At 32.9% G+C, this 16,070-nt stretch overlaps 1 protein-coding gene across 3 annotated transcripts in view; it reads right to left on the bottom strand.

Moving 5' to 3' along the window:
• LOC149571522 (Prefoldin chaperone subunit family protein) overlaps positions 1-16,070 on the bottom strand; it is a 170,455-nt gene that overhangs the window by 116,806 nt on the left and 37,579 nt on the right. For 2 of the 3 annotated variants that reach the window (XM_089813029.1, XM_089813031.1), the window contains exons 2-3: positions 13,619-13,648; positions 6,985-7,086 (exon numbers count right to left, since the gene is read on the bottom strand). In XM_089813029.1, the coding sequence (XP_089669155.1) occupies positions 6,985-7,086; positions 13,619-13,648 (132 nt within the window). The remainder of the gene's footprint in view (positions 1-6,984; positions 7,087-13,618; positions 13,649-16,070) is intronic. The other variant, XM_089813030.1, reaches the window with a different exon arrangement.

The following is a 16,070-nucleotide window of genomic DNA, read 5'->3' as shown; positions in this document are numbered from 1 at the left end:
TCTATAAATATCTAGAACATTAGTAATGTACTCATGTTGGTTTTTGGTATTAATAAAGAAATCATTTCCTTGCCTATTGGTATTGTGGTATGAATGGTATGATCTAGGTTTTACTTCATATGTATCAATTGGATTATTCTATGTATCTGTGAAATTGTGCGATATTCAAATCTACAAATTGTGTCACAGTAATGAATCAAAACCAGGAAAAAGGGTTCCCTAGCTGTAAAGATATGTCAACAAAATCTTTATATGTCTTGTGTACTCTCTGTAGGGTCTTGATGTTCAATGAAATACAACCTCATAGCTCCCGGTTGATTACAAACAATGTCTATACGAATCAACTCTCTAAAAACCAAAACATGAGACCCCTACCTTCTCAGAACAGCTGGAAATAAACATATGAATCCATTTTCTACAATCCGAAAGGTTTAGCACAATGTCAAGTTCTGATGTGAACTTGCTCAACCTTAAGTGACTAGATTGGCATCTAAATAGCAGAATTTGAAGGGGTTTGTCCTTCAACTAGTAATCACAATGTGACTAAGAGTATTTGTTTTCAATTTTTTTACTTCGACAACTGCCCTAAGCGAATTACTTGCTCTTCATACACATCAACAGCTTGTGGATGATTTTTTTATCGCCTGTTACTTGTAATGTATCGCCAACTTTAGGAGTTGGAGGGCCCACGTGTTTGAAATACAATTTTCTTGTTCAAATTGTTAATAATCTTATTGCAATCTCATTCAAACCAACTAAATATATAGTTTTCTCTTCGTAGAGCCCATAATAACTTTTGTCGCTTAATAAAATCAATAACAACAATGTTAGCCATCCAATATTTTCAGCCGCAGCAATGTTGACAACAAAGATTAGAGAAGATAAATTGTTAAGGTTGGAGGATCGCTGCAAGTGTAATGGCACTACCTGTTAAAGTATGTGTTCTCCAAATGGCAGCAGCCTCTTATATTTATAATGAACATAAGCTATGAAGAGACATGTCCCTTCATGGGAAATGTCTGTTTGTTAATTAGATAATTAATATAATGACAAATATAATTATATATACATATACCATTATTATATTAATTTCTCTCGTATAATAATAAACTTATGTCTCAAATATAATGAGCACATATATATAAATTATATCTCATATATAATTATATATATTCATAGTTTATCCAATTGAAGCTACCAAACATCAACACTCCCACTTAGCTAGGGAGGATAAACACAAGACAGATATTAGTAAAGGAAGATTTTAAGGATATCTTTTATCAGAAGCTATCCACCATTTTAATATCACATTCGATATGATAAGTTTTGGCCTTCAAAATAACAACATATGATATTCACCAAATACTCTGTGTAATGGCCTACAAAATATCAACACATGATATTCACCAAATTCCTATTATATATCTATACAAACAACTCATAGACCGACAAGTTAATGACATCTAGCACTTAGTTGTTGATTTACAAGATATAATCCATCATTATTTGTTTCAACATTTACATAAAATGTATATCATGACTAAAGTTATTGTAAGATCGTCACCTTCCAATAACTTCCGCAAATACAAGCGATGATCATTTGGAAGTCGTCACCTTCCAATAACTTTTGCAAATACAAGTGATGATCCTTTGGAAGTCATCACTTCCTCATGATGCACACAAGGGGTAGGTCCATTAAATCATGTAGCCACACCTATGATACCAAAATGTTTACATAAAGTCAAAACTCCCTCTAATTATATGATCAAGATCTTCAAGGATCCTCTATTTGCTCCTTCAGACGGATGCGTCAGACTATCTTTGAACATTAATCTTCTGAGCTTCTCATCCAATGTTGCCTCTAATGAAGTGTCAAACTCCTTTTTCCTGCAAGAACATTCTCAAAGGAAAAGATCAAGGCAAATCACTCTTATAGTACATATTGGAAATATAAATAAGAGAGACTAATATAATACTCAATATAAGATCTTTCCAATAAAATGTAGATAATTATAAACTAAAGTCATTCCATCTTACTCTGAGAATGATCCCCATATTCCAATAAAATAAATATCTAATTAAATATATACATTGAACATGTATGCATATATTCCATCTTCTATATGCATACTATAATCTATATTTCCAACATATTATTTTCTAAGATGACCAATTTCCCAATCTATATTCACTTATATTCATAAGAAATTATTTTGAAAATATATTACTTTATATACATAATCATCATATATTTATGTCCTATTATATATGAGGATTATATATATAAATATTGTCAGTGATCAAATAATGAAAAGCAATTATATTACCTTATCTTGTATGAGTCATATAACTCCTCACCTTGGTCCCACAATCCTATTTGTCTCCTTAAATATGGGTGGGGCCCTTCTTGTCCCCTTACTAATCATTAGCATGGGTTCCTCTATTTAAATAACCTATGATCTATTATGATTCCGCAATCGCTTGTCCGCACTCTGATATGCAATTGATGTGCTACATGATGCGTCTGAGATGTGATTCACATTTGTGCATCCCAACAACCTTTGGTCATCACCATCTTTGGAGTGGGTTATTCGGTTCCAAACCATCAACTATCAACCATCCTTTAGATCGCAATAGAATGAATTTCAATTCCTGTGCATGATATTTATTCGCCCTTCATGGTCAATGGAGATCGATATTGTTTTTACCTTATCCTCTGTTAGAATCCACATTCAATTTGCTCGCATTTTAAGCCTCACATAGATGATCGAATGTAAATCCCCACCAACTTTGAAGCCAAGATCTAACACATCTATCTAAACTTGATCCGATCACTTTGTCACCACTTAGCCCCTACTCACTGACCCCAATCTAGCTTCCCAATTTGGTCTCTTTATCCTCCATATTTGTCAATTGATGACATAGCTCTGAGAATTTGAGCACAATCAATGACTCCTGTGCAACGAAATAGTAGTAGGCATTGTGTTTTGCAAAGGCCTATATACAGCTACATTGGACATCCATTTGGGCCATGATCTGCAACTCCAATCTCCAACATCGAAAACTCTAGACCATTGACCCAATTTATAGTTTGAATGCACAATCCAATATTACTAGTAATATTGAGATTCCACTGAATACACTGATAAGGAATATTGAAAGATTATCTCTCCCTCCTTTCTCTGACACAAAGAGTCCCAAAGCATTACCTCTCAGCCCTGATACATTATATGTCACTCTTCCAGAGTCTGAGTAATAGCGCTCATCCATTCCCATTACTACTTTAACAATGGCTTCCCTACAATTTGGACGTTTGTTTCGATCCCCTTCTTAAGGTATGCATTTCTATTGTGTCTCTTGTTTTCTTACATTTGCAGCACTGGTCTGATACCATGTTAAGGCTGGAGGATCACTGCAAGTGTGATGGCACTACTTGTTAAGGTATGTGATTTCCAAATGGCAGCTACCTCTTAAATTTATAATGAGCATAATCTATGAAGAGAGATGTCCCTTCGTCGAACATGTCTATTCATTAATTAGATAATTAATATAATAACAAATATAACAAATATATATAAATCATTATTATATTAATTTCTCTCATATAATAATAAACTTGTATCTCAAATATCATGAACACATATATAAAAATTATATCTCATATATAATTATATATATTCATAGGTTTATCCGATTGAAGCTACCAAATATCAACATAAATCAAATCCTCCTTTACTCATAGGTTTGATGAAAGCTTGTATTGAATCCTCTTTTACAGCAAATGGCGGACCAAGAGTTTATAATTTAATCACCAATAAATATTTTCAATGCCAAACATTAGCAAAGTGACAGTTTTCAGAGTTCTCCACGCATGGCTCCAACGATGTGCACACGGACCACTGAGTCTGCAAAATTGTTAATGACGGCAGGGTCTAGCAGCAACTATGATTGCTCTTTGCCGTATGTGCAAGAAGCTTGTCCTCCATTATGAAGTAATAGGACGACCAAAATAGCACTTCTTGGTTCCAACTACACTGAACCAAGAAAATTACACAAAGTCACCCAATCGCTTTGCATCTGCGAACACCCAAAATCCCACTTATTTTTCAATTTCTTTAATGTCTTTACCAACAAGTACTACTTGATATTTCCCTTCAATCATGTGATATCCCCATTATAAGATAGAATTTTAATAATAATTAGATAATAAAATGTTATTAAATAAATAATGATGATAAAGTTATATTTATAAAACTAGGAAATAATTATTATTTAATCTATATTATTAATGAAATAATATTTAGTATGATATTTTAAATAAATAAAAAATAATAATTTTTCAAAAAAGTAAATAAAGAAATAAAATTAAATACAAGAGACAATATTGTAGAAAGTATGTTAACTTTGTAAATAGAATTTCATATTAAATAATAATAGACACAAATAAGTAAGTAAATAAATAATATAAATTAACTAAATCTAATGAAAAGTCAAGAGAGATTTAACAAATAGACATGACTCCTTATTATTAAGATATAAAAGGGAGGAGAGTTTATTTTAGAGAGGGGAAAAAAGGAAGAGGAGAAAAGAGGAGTTCAAAAAAGAAAAATAGAAAAGGAAAGTAATATCATGAAGAAAATAAGGAAGTGACTTTTTGAAAAGGTATGAATGTTATTGAAAGGATGTGAACCTTCGAAAGGGTCATAATTATGAATAGTTGTGACTTCAAAAATATTGTAATTATAAAGTATTGGAATTTTTCCAAAGGATTTTAGTTATGAAGTGTTGTGACTTTTCGAAAGGATTATAACTATGAAGTGTTGTGACTTTTCAAAGGATTTATATTATGAAAGGTTGTGACTCTTGGAAAAGAAAAAAGGTAATAAGGTAAACATTTGTTATTTTAAATGTTGTTTAATATTAATTATGATAATAAGGAGGTAACATAATTATACAGAAATACCAACGTAATGAGAATGATGAACATTTTCTTTCATTTAACATAATTAAATAAAAGAAATGAACATCTAATCAATGTAATTAATTAGGAAGAGATAATGATTCAAGAAAGATCTCAAGATTATGATAATCAGTAAGAACTAAGTGGATAAGAGGGTAGGGCTGAGTCCTAAAGCAAGAGGGGAATATACCGACTCTTGGGCTTAGGTTTATCGAGCTATGGGACCCCCCCTCCCCCACCAATGTTCGAAGACTGAGGTATGGTATAGCATCTAGGCAGGGTGAGGAATGGAAAGCTCTCATTTGAAAGGCAGGGACCAAGGCCTTGTCAAGCCTTTAATGTGGTCTCCTTGTCCAATCCCTGAATGACCTAGCCTATACATACAATGTAGTAGATAGGATATGAACATACATGAAGAATTATCTTTGATTAAATAATGCACTAATAATCTTTTAAATTGATTCCTTGGGAAAAAACAGGACAATATTATAAGCCCTTGCAAGTAGGGACATTACAAATCACTTTTTTGATGACCAAATTTACTAAGGCAATGGCTCAAGAAGGATTGGTACTTAGTCTACGCTACCAAATTGCAGCAACAAACAAAATAACAGCAGTTATTATAATTAATAATACAAATACTAAATAATCAGATGTTCTCATATAGGTAGTCTCTATGAAATTTCTCAACACAAGTACCCAAATCAGCATAGTTTCATTCACAGACTTCATTTCAAAAGATGGCATGTGCATTCATTGCTTATACAACCATTGACAACAGAATATAAGTTACACCACCAACTAATGCTGACAGAACATTACGCATTGGCTATGAAAAAAATACAAGTGCACAGTACCTAAATGACAGCATGCACAAGTTATGGACCCTAATTTCTTTGCATGAATAAGCTTATATTATGATCTTAAAGAGAGATCTGCAAATGTTTTGTCACCTGAACTTAAAATCTTAAGATCACCAAATACTATTTTGTTTATTGTATAAGTTCAGTAGGCTAGTTAAGTTCCAAACTAGGCATAGCTCCAAACACCACCATCTCTCCCCTGTCATGACTGCACATAGTCATTTGATGACAACAGAAAGAGTTGGCCTTTTAAACCTAGTGAGCAACAAACGAGATAATCCTTATGTTGTTTGTAAGGATTCAAATTGATGCATATACATAGATTTTCTTAATTAAAGCCAGCTAAGCATACTTTGGAGTGAAGTATACAAGGGATAGTCATAATATCCACATTCACAATGAAAAGTAAACATTAGCACTTGAAGAAAGGAAGAAGGAGAAAAGAGCATGTCGTTTATAAATAACTACTATTGTATGAGAACTTTGATTTTGGCAATAAAATTGGAAATTCAAATTCATTAAAGCTTTACAGAGTTTCTGGATCAAAGTGACTCACACCAAAAATATGAACATTTTATTTGGCCCATAAAAACAACTAGCATTTTTTTTTCTGATCTGGGCACTTCATTGCTACTGCTACAATGTGGTTGGTTATCAGCTTGGTATAGTGTGCACAGTTGGTGGCTATGATTATCAGCTTGGTATAGCGAGCACATTTGGTGGTGATGGTTATCACCTTCGTATAGCTTGCACATTTGCCAGTAACGGTTAACAGGGTGCTCAGCCTGATTGAGATGGTCATCCAGATGAAAGAAAATACACTTAAAGCTGTGTCTCATTTTGAGAGCAGGCGTTGTTGCTTGCAACAGAAAGCAATAAATGTATCTTGCAATTTAATGACAGAAGCAGAAAGAAAGATACATAATCAAACATGTTAATTTTAGCAAGGCAAAACAAAATGTAAAATGATGGATACATAACAATGAAATTCAAATTTTAATAAATTGTAACTCTTCTTCTCAACTATATCAAATGCATTCAAGGGAGCATAAGACATTTTGGATGTTTATTTGCTACATTCAGAATGCATAAACAATGAGATATGAAAAAATCAAGTGAAACATGCAATTAGGAAAATTTAAGATCAGAAATGACACATACACTTCTGCCTGTACATATACTTCTGAACCCAAATTGACCATTGTCCGAAGCTGTGTTAATCCGTTCTTTTCCAACATTAGTATGTTCTTTTTCAGGTCTGAGCTGTAAAATGTCAAGTTGTAACCATAGAAACCTTTCAGCCTTTTTTTAGCTCTCTATTTGTGGCGTCTACATTTATTAAGCATCTATGTTTTCAAGCTATTTTAAAACCATTGATGTTAAAACTCACAAAAAAAGAATAGATCGGTGTTTCATACAACACAGTTGTACAGCCAAACTTGACAATTTTCGAATTATTGAAAACTCAAGAAACTCTTTAAGGTTATTAAAAAAAAAATTTAGAAACATGGAGATGATAGCCTAGAAGTAAGAACTGACCAAAATGGCAATGCAGAAGGAAGAAACATATTAGGACTTTACCAGAATAGTCAACACTGATAAAGTCATCGTATGGCAATTGACCAGGAGAGACTACCTAATAGTCTGACTGTCATTAACCTGTCTATATCTCACAAAGTTGGAAATGAAGAGTTAAAACTCAAGTATTAAAAATGAAAACAAAACAGGGTTTTCATTTTTATATTAAATTCTCATTATACTGTATAAGTTAATAAATGGCTTATAAACAGGCCAGGGTAGCCTTATTATGCTATATTAGAAAGAACTGAAAACTACCAAGCATGGTCATGCAACATTCTAGATGCAGAGTACTCCCATAGTAGAAATATATAGAAAGGAAATCAAACATGAAGATCAAATGAAGTTCAGATTGCTGAAAACATCAAAGGGATGGCCACTAAAAACGAGCATGAAACATATTCAAATAAAATAGAACTTAAATTCATTTGAATTAAGAAGTTATCAGGATTGTATGATGTAACTAAATACATAGTTTCCATAACACGTAGAAATGTCAACTTCTTGATTATGGCCAGTCAGGATTTAGCATGCTGGAAAGGACCATTATGACCTCACCAAGCATCTCTCAACCCCATGTTTAGCAATATAAACTACAACAGTTTTACAGAATTTCTTGGCACCAATTCAAAGTAATGTCAGGTTAATTGATTCTGCAATGTTGCCATGTAGTTTGACTTCCTTAGTGCTTATTAGGCGATTAAGATTATTTCACACATATGCTAGAATTATAACCTGCTAAGATTTAAATGATCAGATTATATATAGGTTGATTATATTATGTATAGAATTGATTTACTAATCAGTATCAATTTAGATTTTAAGTAACTGTAAGTTCAGGCTTTGATTTCCATAGATATTAATTATGATTTCAGACTTGAAACAAAAATTTAATTTCTTGCAGATAAGTTTGAAACTGACTGTATATTTGAATCTCTGATGACTGTCTTATAAATAATTACAGAATGCTTTTGATTTGTAATAATAAATGAAATTGTTTTCAATACTTTTCAATGCCCCATTGACTGCAGGTGATATACCATGAAGACATGTTTATTTTATGTGTTTGATGTTATCTTACCTGTAGGTTGACGGCCTCAATATATAGAAGGTTAAACAGTTTGAAAGGAGACCCATCCATGAATGGACGTGTCTCCTATGTGGGAGGAACATCCATCCGTTGACATATCTCCCTCTCCAAAGGAAGCAACTGTGGTCGCAGATACTAAATACATTTTCCGTTAAACAAATCCATGGTTAATCACCCAAACATTTGACCGAATGACTTGTTAGTTGAATGTATTGATATTTGATTATACAGTAAGTTATATATATAACTATTTGACATTTAACATTTGATGAGGATGGTAATATATATATATAGGTAAATATATATATATGTCAACTCAATTAATTTCATATATATATTCAAATAAGGAGATATATGTTATATATCATTTATATTCACACTTTATGTTTATCCAACTAAACTATAACATTAACATAATTTTTGGATTTCAAAAAATAAAAGCATAGACCAATGATGAATAAAATACATTTCTTCTGCCATTCGTATTGAAGCAGGGAGGAGAATGGATTTATCAGCTGTGGATGTTTGCCTGTTCTTCTACCCAATCTGAAGCTTGTCTGTGCTGCAGGATACTCCTTCCAAATCAAAAAATAAATCTGTGTTAATGTTAAAGTTAGAAAAAATCATTTCCGGCCATGTCATTAGATATCATGCCAAAGTCTAGACTTTTATTATCAGATTATTGCTGTTTGCCAATTAATTTTCATTTTCATTATAAGCGTTTAAAATATATATTTTAATAATGGTAGTAAAGATTGGCCCAGACAATAAAAAAAGCTATTGCCAACATGAGAAGGGTACACCTATGTGGGAATAGAAAGTTGGGCACACTTTTAAACGTTATTTGTGTTTTCTGAAAGCCATTTTGTCAATGAAATCATGCCAAAACAAGGTGCAGATTTATGTAATATTTGCAACTTTTTAGAAAAACTGTGGTCATCTAACAAAATATACAACTTGTAAACATTTTGCACGGAAATGATGTTGCAAATGGAAGTTCATTCAGGAAAAAGACAGAAATCTAAACGCCATATTAGAAATATCAAACACAAAATAAGCAATAATATTTAGCCACTTTTAAGCATATAAAATTTTGTGACTATAAATAAATAATCACAGTTGAAGAAATCATGGTGAAAAAAGGAGACAGAGCAACAAAAATTAGTAGAAAGAGTCAGCAGAAGCCAAGTTCAAAAATTGCACCTAGTCTCTTATCCAGTGTCCATTCCAACAGTCAAGTTTTTTGAAAAGGAAATCCAACAGTGGCACTGAATTCAAGAGACAAAGATGAGACCAAGGGTACTTTCCAAAAGCAATTTGGATATTCTAGGAGCACTTCATACTTGCAGAGATTTGCTATTTTTGAAAAATAAATCATATTTTATAAAGCTCAACATCCTAAGAATGAACTTAATTTTCCATGGTCGGAATTCATATTTGAACCATTGTGATATTTTTGGTAACTTTAGGCTGATGTGCAAAACATAATTGAATAGTTAAGTTGTCAAAAAGTAAAATTAAAAATCAATTATAATCAATTACTTAAAAAGAAGACATTCAGTGACTTAAGGGTTCAAAAAATAAATTATAACATAAAAGTCACTTTAAGATAAGATAAAATTTATTAATGTCCAACAAGTGACCACAAATGGGTCGAAGGGACTGAGGAGACAACAGGTAAAACCCAACAGCAAGAGCACCAAACGGTGACAAAAAAACCAACAAGAAAAGAGAAAAGGAGCAACAAGTTGAGACCCCTACAAGACAAGGGGGTGGTGGAAGGCAAAAGATGGTAACCCTGCCACACCAACAATGCTAAGAAGTCGAAGAGATAAAGAAGAGTCCAGAAATAGAGGGATAGTCCGTAGAAGTGGTGGTGGTAGTGGAGCAATGCTGATGTTGTTGTCTTTGGAGGTGTGTCGTAGTTGATTTGGTGCAACATAATGCTTACCCAACATGCTTATACTTAGGAAATTCATTGGTGCAGTGTTTTCCTTTGTGCAGAGCAATAAATTCAGATTGTACTCACTCCTTTCAATTCCAAACAGCATTTCTTGTTTACTTCAGAATCTACACAAATGTATAGTCACCACTGATAACAAAATAGCATTGAATTGCTTTGGAGTGTGAGGTTTTTCTTCTGAAAGTGTTTTCCGCACATAAATCATTGTGTTATTGTATTTTTTTTGTGCTTATTCTTCCTAACTGTTGATGTGTGTTTTATGACCCACCAACAGTAGAACAAAATACTGAAATATCTTATCCTATCTTGAATAAAATCTTGTGTATGCTAAGATTGCCAAAAGATGATACGACGACTCCAAGGTTCCTTCAATGTCAAGTCTTGACTGCGGACAAGGTTGGTGGTTCATGTGATTTGCTGATGAACAAGGGGCCTTACGTATGTTTACTTAGATTCATTTCAAGCCATACTGAACGTGGGAGTTAGCTAAAAGTTTTGCAATGAAGTACTTTTTGAGGTTTTCACAAAATATGTGGAAATAAAATGGGATAGGGTTTAGGAATTCTATTCTAATCCTAAGGCTAGTGATGACAACAAATAGTACTCTTGTGGACAAAGTCCTCAATTTACCGAGTTCCGCTTCGCCAAGTTATACTACAACTACGTGTGAACTGGTGCACTCTTCAAGGGTTATGCCAAAAGATTTTCAAACCACCACATACACCATCATAAAGAACAATGTATATGATGATAGAAGTTAAGCATATGCATGAAATGGGTTCAGACTAACTTTGCACAACGATTTAGAATCTCTAAAATGTCAAAGTATGAACTAAAGGAATTAATCAATACACCATCATATTCTCCATTACAATCACAACACTTTGACTAAACTAAAGTAAATCTACGTGAGGGAATATAAGAGAACAAGCAAGCACCAAGACACATCAAGTATTCACCAAGCTTCAATGAAAACTCTATTATCTCGGTAGCTCATAGAAACAATCTCAAAAAATCCTCCCTTTACAAATGAGAAGTGAGGCCTTAATATAGGTCCTCGATTACAACGGATGGCCCAAGTGATCACAATAACCGATGGCTCATATCGTGCCACATAAGCACTAATTAGGGTTAGGGCAACAAAAAAGGAATCTACGATTATGCAATAAGGAATACACCACTATAATGGGTAATTAAATGCCCACTATGCATGCTCGCTCAGGAATAGAGTGGGGTGTAATAAATGTCCACTATGCATGTCCATTACTCAATAAATGCTCAATCTCCCTTCAATAGATTATTCTCAATTCTACTCCCTTAATGCAAAGAAGTTTGACTTGGAGAACTTAGATTCCTCAATAAAGATAATTGGTTTCCATAAAAATATGATGGATGCCATGTATGCTTGATTTCTTTCCAATTGCGTTATTTTTTAACTAAGATCCAGCTTTGACCTACTTTTCTGAAAATCTCTCCTTGAACATTATCATCTTCCATGTACTTCCTTGGAGATTTATCTCCCTGAAATGGATTGTAGTTCCTTGCTGATGATTATGTCACTTCAGAATTTCCTCATATTGAACTTCCTTTGCGATATTCTTAGATTTTTGGATTTGAGCTTAGATCTTTGAACTTTGAACGCTTGGGACTAGATCACTTCGTACTACTTGGATGTCTTTGATGCTAGAACTAGAATCTAGATCTTGAGCATCTTTTTTGAATTTCTTGAACTAAAGCTTTCTCCTCCTACAAAATAGAAATAATCGATATAAGAATCGTGCAATAAATTCAAAATGAAACATGTAGGCTTCTTACATATTCTCTCTCTCTAGAAAGATATTTTCTTTGTCCAACCATTATCTCTTTCTCTCTCCTCCCACCTTTCTCTTGTAATGCTTTAAACTCACTTTTCCTTTTTTGTTTATCATCATCAATCATTTCTCCAATTGTTGGTGCACTCTTTAAAAGGGTGAAATTTGAGATATGGAGGAGAGATTTTCCAACACTTCGACAATTCTTCTTCGATGAAGGAGAAATTTCCAACACTAAGCCATTTTTTCTTCCATGAAGGAGAAATTTCCAACACTCAGATTTTTTCCAAGATTTCTAGTTTTTTTGTGGATGGAAATTTTGAGTGGTCATGGATTTTGTCCATGATGGAAGAATTCCACAACAACCATTTTTCTCCAAGGTGGGATTTTTTCAATGATGGAAGAATTTCGCGACAACCATTTTTCTCCAAGGTGGGGGATTTTTTGAGTGATCATGGATTTTTTCCATGATGGAAGAATTCCACGACAACCATTTTTTTTTATGCTTTCACACTTTTCCACTTGTGGATAGTGCAAGGGTGATTCTAGACTTAACCATTTTCTAATTGACTGACTTGCTTGCTCATTCTTTCGAATACAGAAATAGATACACTTTTGTCTCTTTATCAACCAGAGCTCACTTGTTGCCAAAATAGATCTGCCAAAATTATACTTTTTAAAATAGTAAGTTGTCCCAAATTCAAAATAAGGCCAATCCAGAAGGCAGTGAAATTTACTAAAAATAAACTTACTAAAAGTAGACTTTTCTAAAATAGTAAGTTGTTCCAAAATCAACATAAGTTCAATCTGAGAGTCAATGAAATTTACTAAAAATAGACTTTCTAAAAATAGTAAGTTGTTCCAAAGTCAAAATAAGGTCAATCTAGGAGGCAGAGAAATTTACTAAAAATAGAAAAACTCAAAATAGTATGTCAAGACATTCAATTCTTAGACAAACAAACAGTTTCCATTCTAGGAGCCACATGGACAATACTTTTCAAACTTGGCCAACACATAACTTCATATAAATCATTTAGAGAAGAACCATCTCGTATACAATAAATTCTCTCTCAAAACAATGATATGATCATTCCGCTCATAAGTAAGATACACCTCATGTCAGACGTTGAACAATAATTTTGTTTCAAGTAAGAATGCTATAAGTTTTTTCTATACGACAATTTAACAATCATCCACAACAAATTATCCACATAGATGTTTTTAAATACGTAAAACTTTATCCATGTAAATAGGAACCTTTGATTATGAACCTAATTGTCACTACAAAAAATCATAGGTGATCCATATTAAGATTAGAAGTGATTCACTAATGTGTGTCCATCAAAAGGATACAAAACTTTTTGTTGCTCCAATACTTTGTCCCTGAAAAACAAGAATGAATTCTTAGGCAATTCATCTTTGTCAATAAAGAAAATTATTCCTTTTTTTCCCTCAAAAAAACAAAAACACCTTATAGAAATCTACTGAAAAAAGCAGTGAAAAAGACAAGAGTATAGATAAAAATATCTCAACTAAGGATTGTTCTTCCAGAAAAAGACAGTGAAAAAGCAAAGATGGTAGAAATGCTAAAATCCCCAACTAAGGCATGTGCTTCAGGAAAACAGCTTGCCATTTAATAACCATAAATGATAAACATTACCAAACCATGAACAAGAGATAGTTAGAATCATGCAAGTCGCAGATCATCCATATTAATATTGGCATAACACTTACACAATATGAAAGAAAAGGCTCATGTATAAAAAGATACATGCAGCAACTAATAAACTAAAGAATAGAACTCTTGTAACAGCTAAAATGCATAAGGAAAGCTTCCAAAAATAAGTTTACAGAGAAGAATTTCTCAATAGAACCTAAAAATGCAACTTCTATATCTAGAGAGTGGGTGTAATCTGCAATATACTAATAACAATAGGAAAATATTAATTACTATGATTTCTAAAACTTGACAGGGCAGGCATTTTGAAGAGATTGACAATAATGGAGATAGATGATGAAGACAAGATAGTGTAAACGGACAATAAATGAAGTAGCTTATTCTCTGTCTCCGAAATACACCTAGACCTATGTGCATGTGAACCATAGATAACAAAGTGTGCATAAGTCTTATTGATGTGAGTTTTGTGACTATTCCAATATGCAGAATAAGATACCAAGTATTCTATCCTCTTTTGAAAAAGGAAACCTCATATGCTAAACAAAATGGCAATTGTGTGATCAAATAATGCAACCTAAAGGTTTATGCAGAAAATCAGTGACTTTTAGTTCGATATATCTCAGTTTTATAACGTGATTTGACAGTGACCATGCAAAGACTTACATTATTCATTCAATGGGTCATGAGCTTTCTAAATGCAAATGATTTAGCAATTTGAGCTCTTCAACTACTTCTAACAAAACCATTTGCAAAAAGGACTGGATTTGGGAGCCTAGGCTACTTTTACTCGTAATTGTACTAATGCAAGACACTATTGTTGATGAGATGAAACTAAACCAATCCTTCCTTTTCCAACTTAGAAAACTACAGATAGGAGGATGCTATCTTCTAAGGATGTGTGGATGATTTTCATATTGCTAACATCTATTCAAATACCCGATTCTGATAAAATCCAAATGAACTTTCCCAATTGAAGTTAAGTGCTTGCAATGAATTCAACCTAACCATGCACTGTTACTCGCAATCAACAAGTACCAAAAGGTATGAATTTATGGCTTACCATAAATCAACAATAACTTCTTCCATTCATCTACTTAACAACTCCTAATCTAAGTGAGAGGTATGAAACCATGTAGCACTCCAAAATGATGCAAGTAATTCACCATGAAATCATCAATGAATCTGCAATTACTTTGGTGGCATTTTAGAAACAATTTCACCAAATCTCCCTTTAAAAATGAAATGAGCAAGCCTTATATAGAGGCTTCGAGTACAATGGATGGCTCAAATTCATTGAAGGTCAACGTCCAATGTTATTTGAAATAACCCTAATAAAGGTTTGTTAGAACCGCTACTGACAAGCATTAAATGTTGATCAATGAGAAAATTACATTGCTTTTGAATACGTATCCTTTTGAATGTACCAAATAAAATTGAAATATCATAAAATCCAAAAAAGAAAGGTTTCTCGAAGGACAGGGAGGTTGATGTTCTTCCTATTTGGTTTGATTTGAATGAATGATTGCATCCATGTGGATTTCCTCAGCTTGCAGTCTCCAGGAAGTGTACAATCCATGCTAATAGAGAGCATGAGGAGATGCATTGTTTGATATTTCTGTTGTGTAATAACCCTGCTTGGTTATAGCTTCAAATAACATCAACTTTCTTCGCTATTTAATAGTTTGACAATTCGTCAAACACTTGGCTATCATGTGTTGAAACTTTCTCTTGTTACAAAATATAAATTTGCTCAACTTAATTAGTCAACCGTTCATGTATTTTCAGATAAGCATCATTTACATTCAAATTAAATCTTCTAGCTAAGTCATGATAGTGCTGAAACAACAAACTCCAATTTCCTTTACCATTCACAAAATCCATCAGCTAGTCATTTTAAATTAATTTATTTCCATAAACACTCCACTATGTTTGTATAATCCAGTCAGATAATCATTGACAATACCAACTTTCAGCTAATGACTTAATATTATAGACTTCTCTACAATTCGATGCTCAATTAGATAATATGTATCTCAAACCTGGAGTATATTAGCAGCCATGATAGGTTGTATAATTGCTACAGCAGGTGAATAGATTACAATCCAGTGCCTGAACCCTTAATTTGGA

The sequence above is a fragment of the Cupressus sempervirens genome, chromosome 2 (genome assembly GCF_028749045.1).
Source record: "Cupressus sempervirens isolate cs-2001-9-10 chromosome 2, ASM2874904v1, whole genome shotgun sequence".
Lineage (NCBI taxonomy): Eukaryota > Viridiplantae > Streptophyta > Pinopsida > Cupressales > Cupressaceae > Cupressus > Cupressus sempervirens.
Note: the sequence above shows the minus strand (reverse complement) of the source record. Positions and strands in the feature narration are given on the sequence as shown.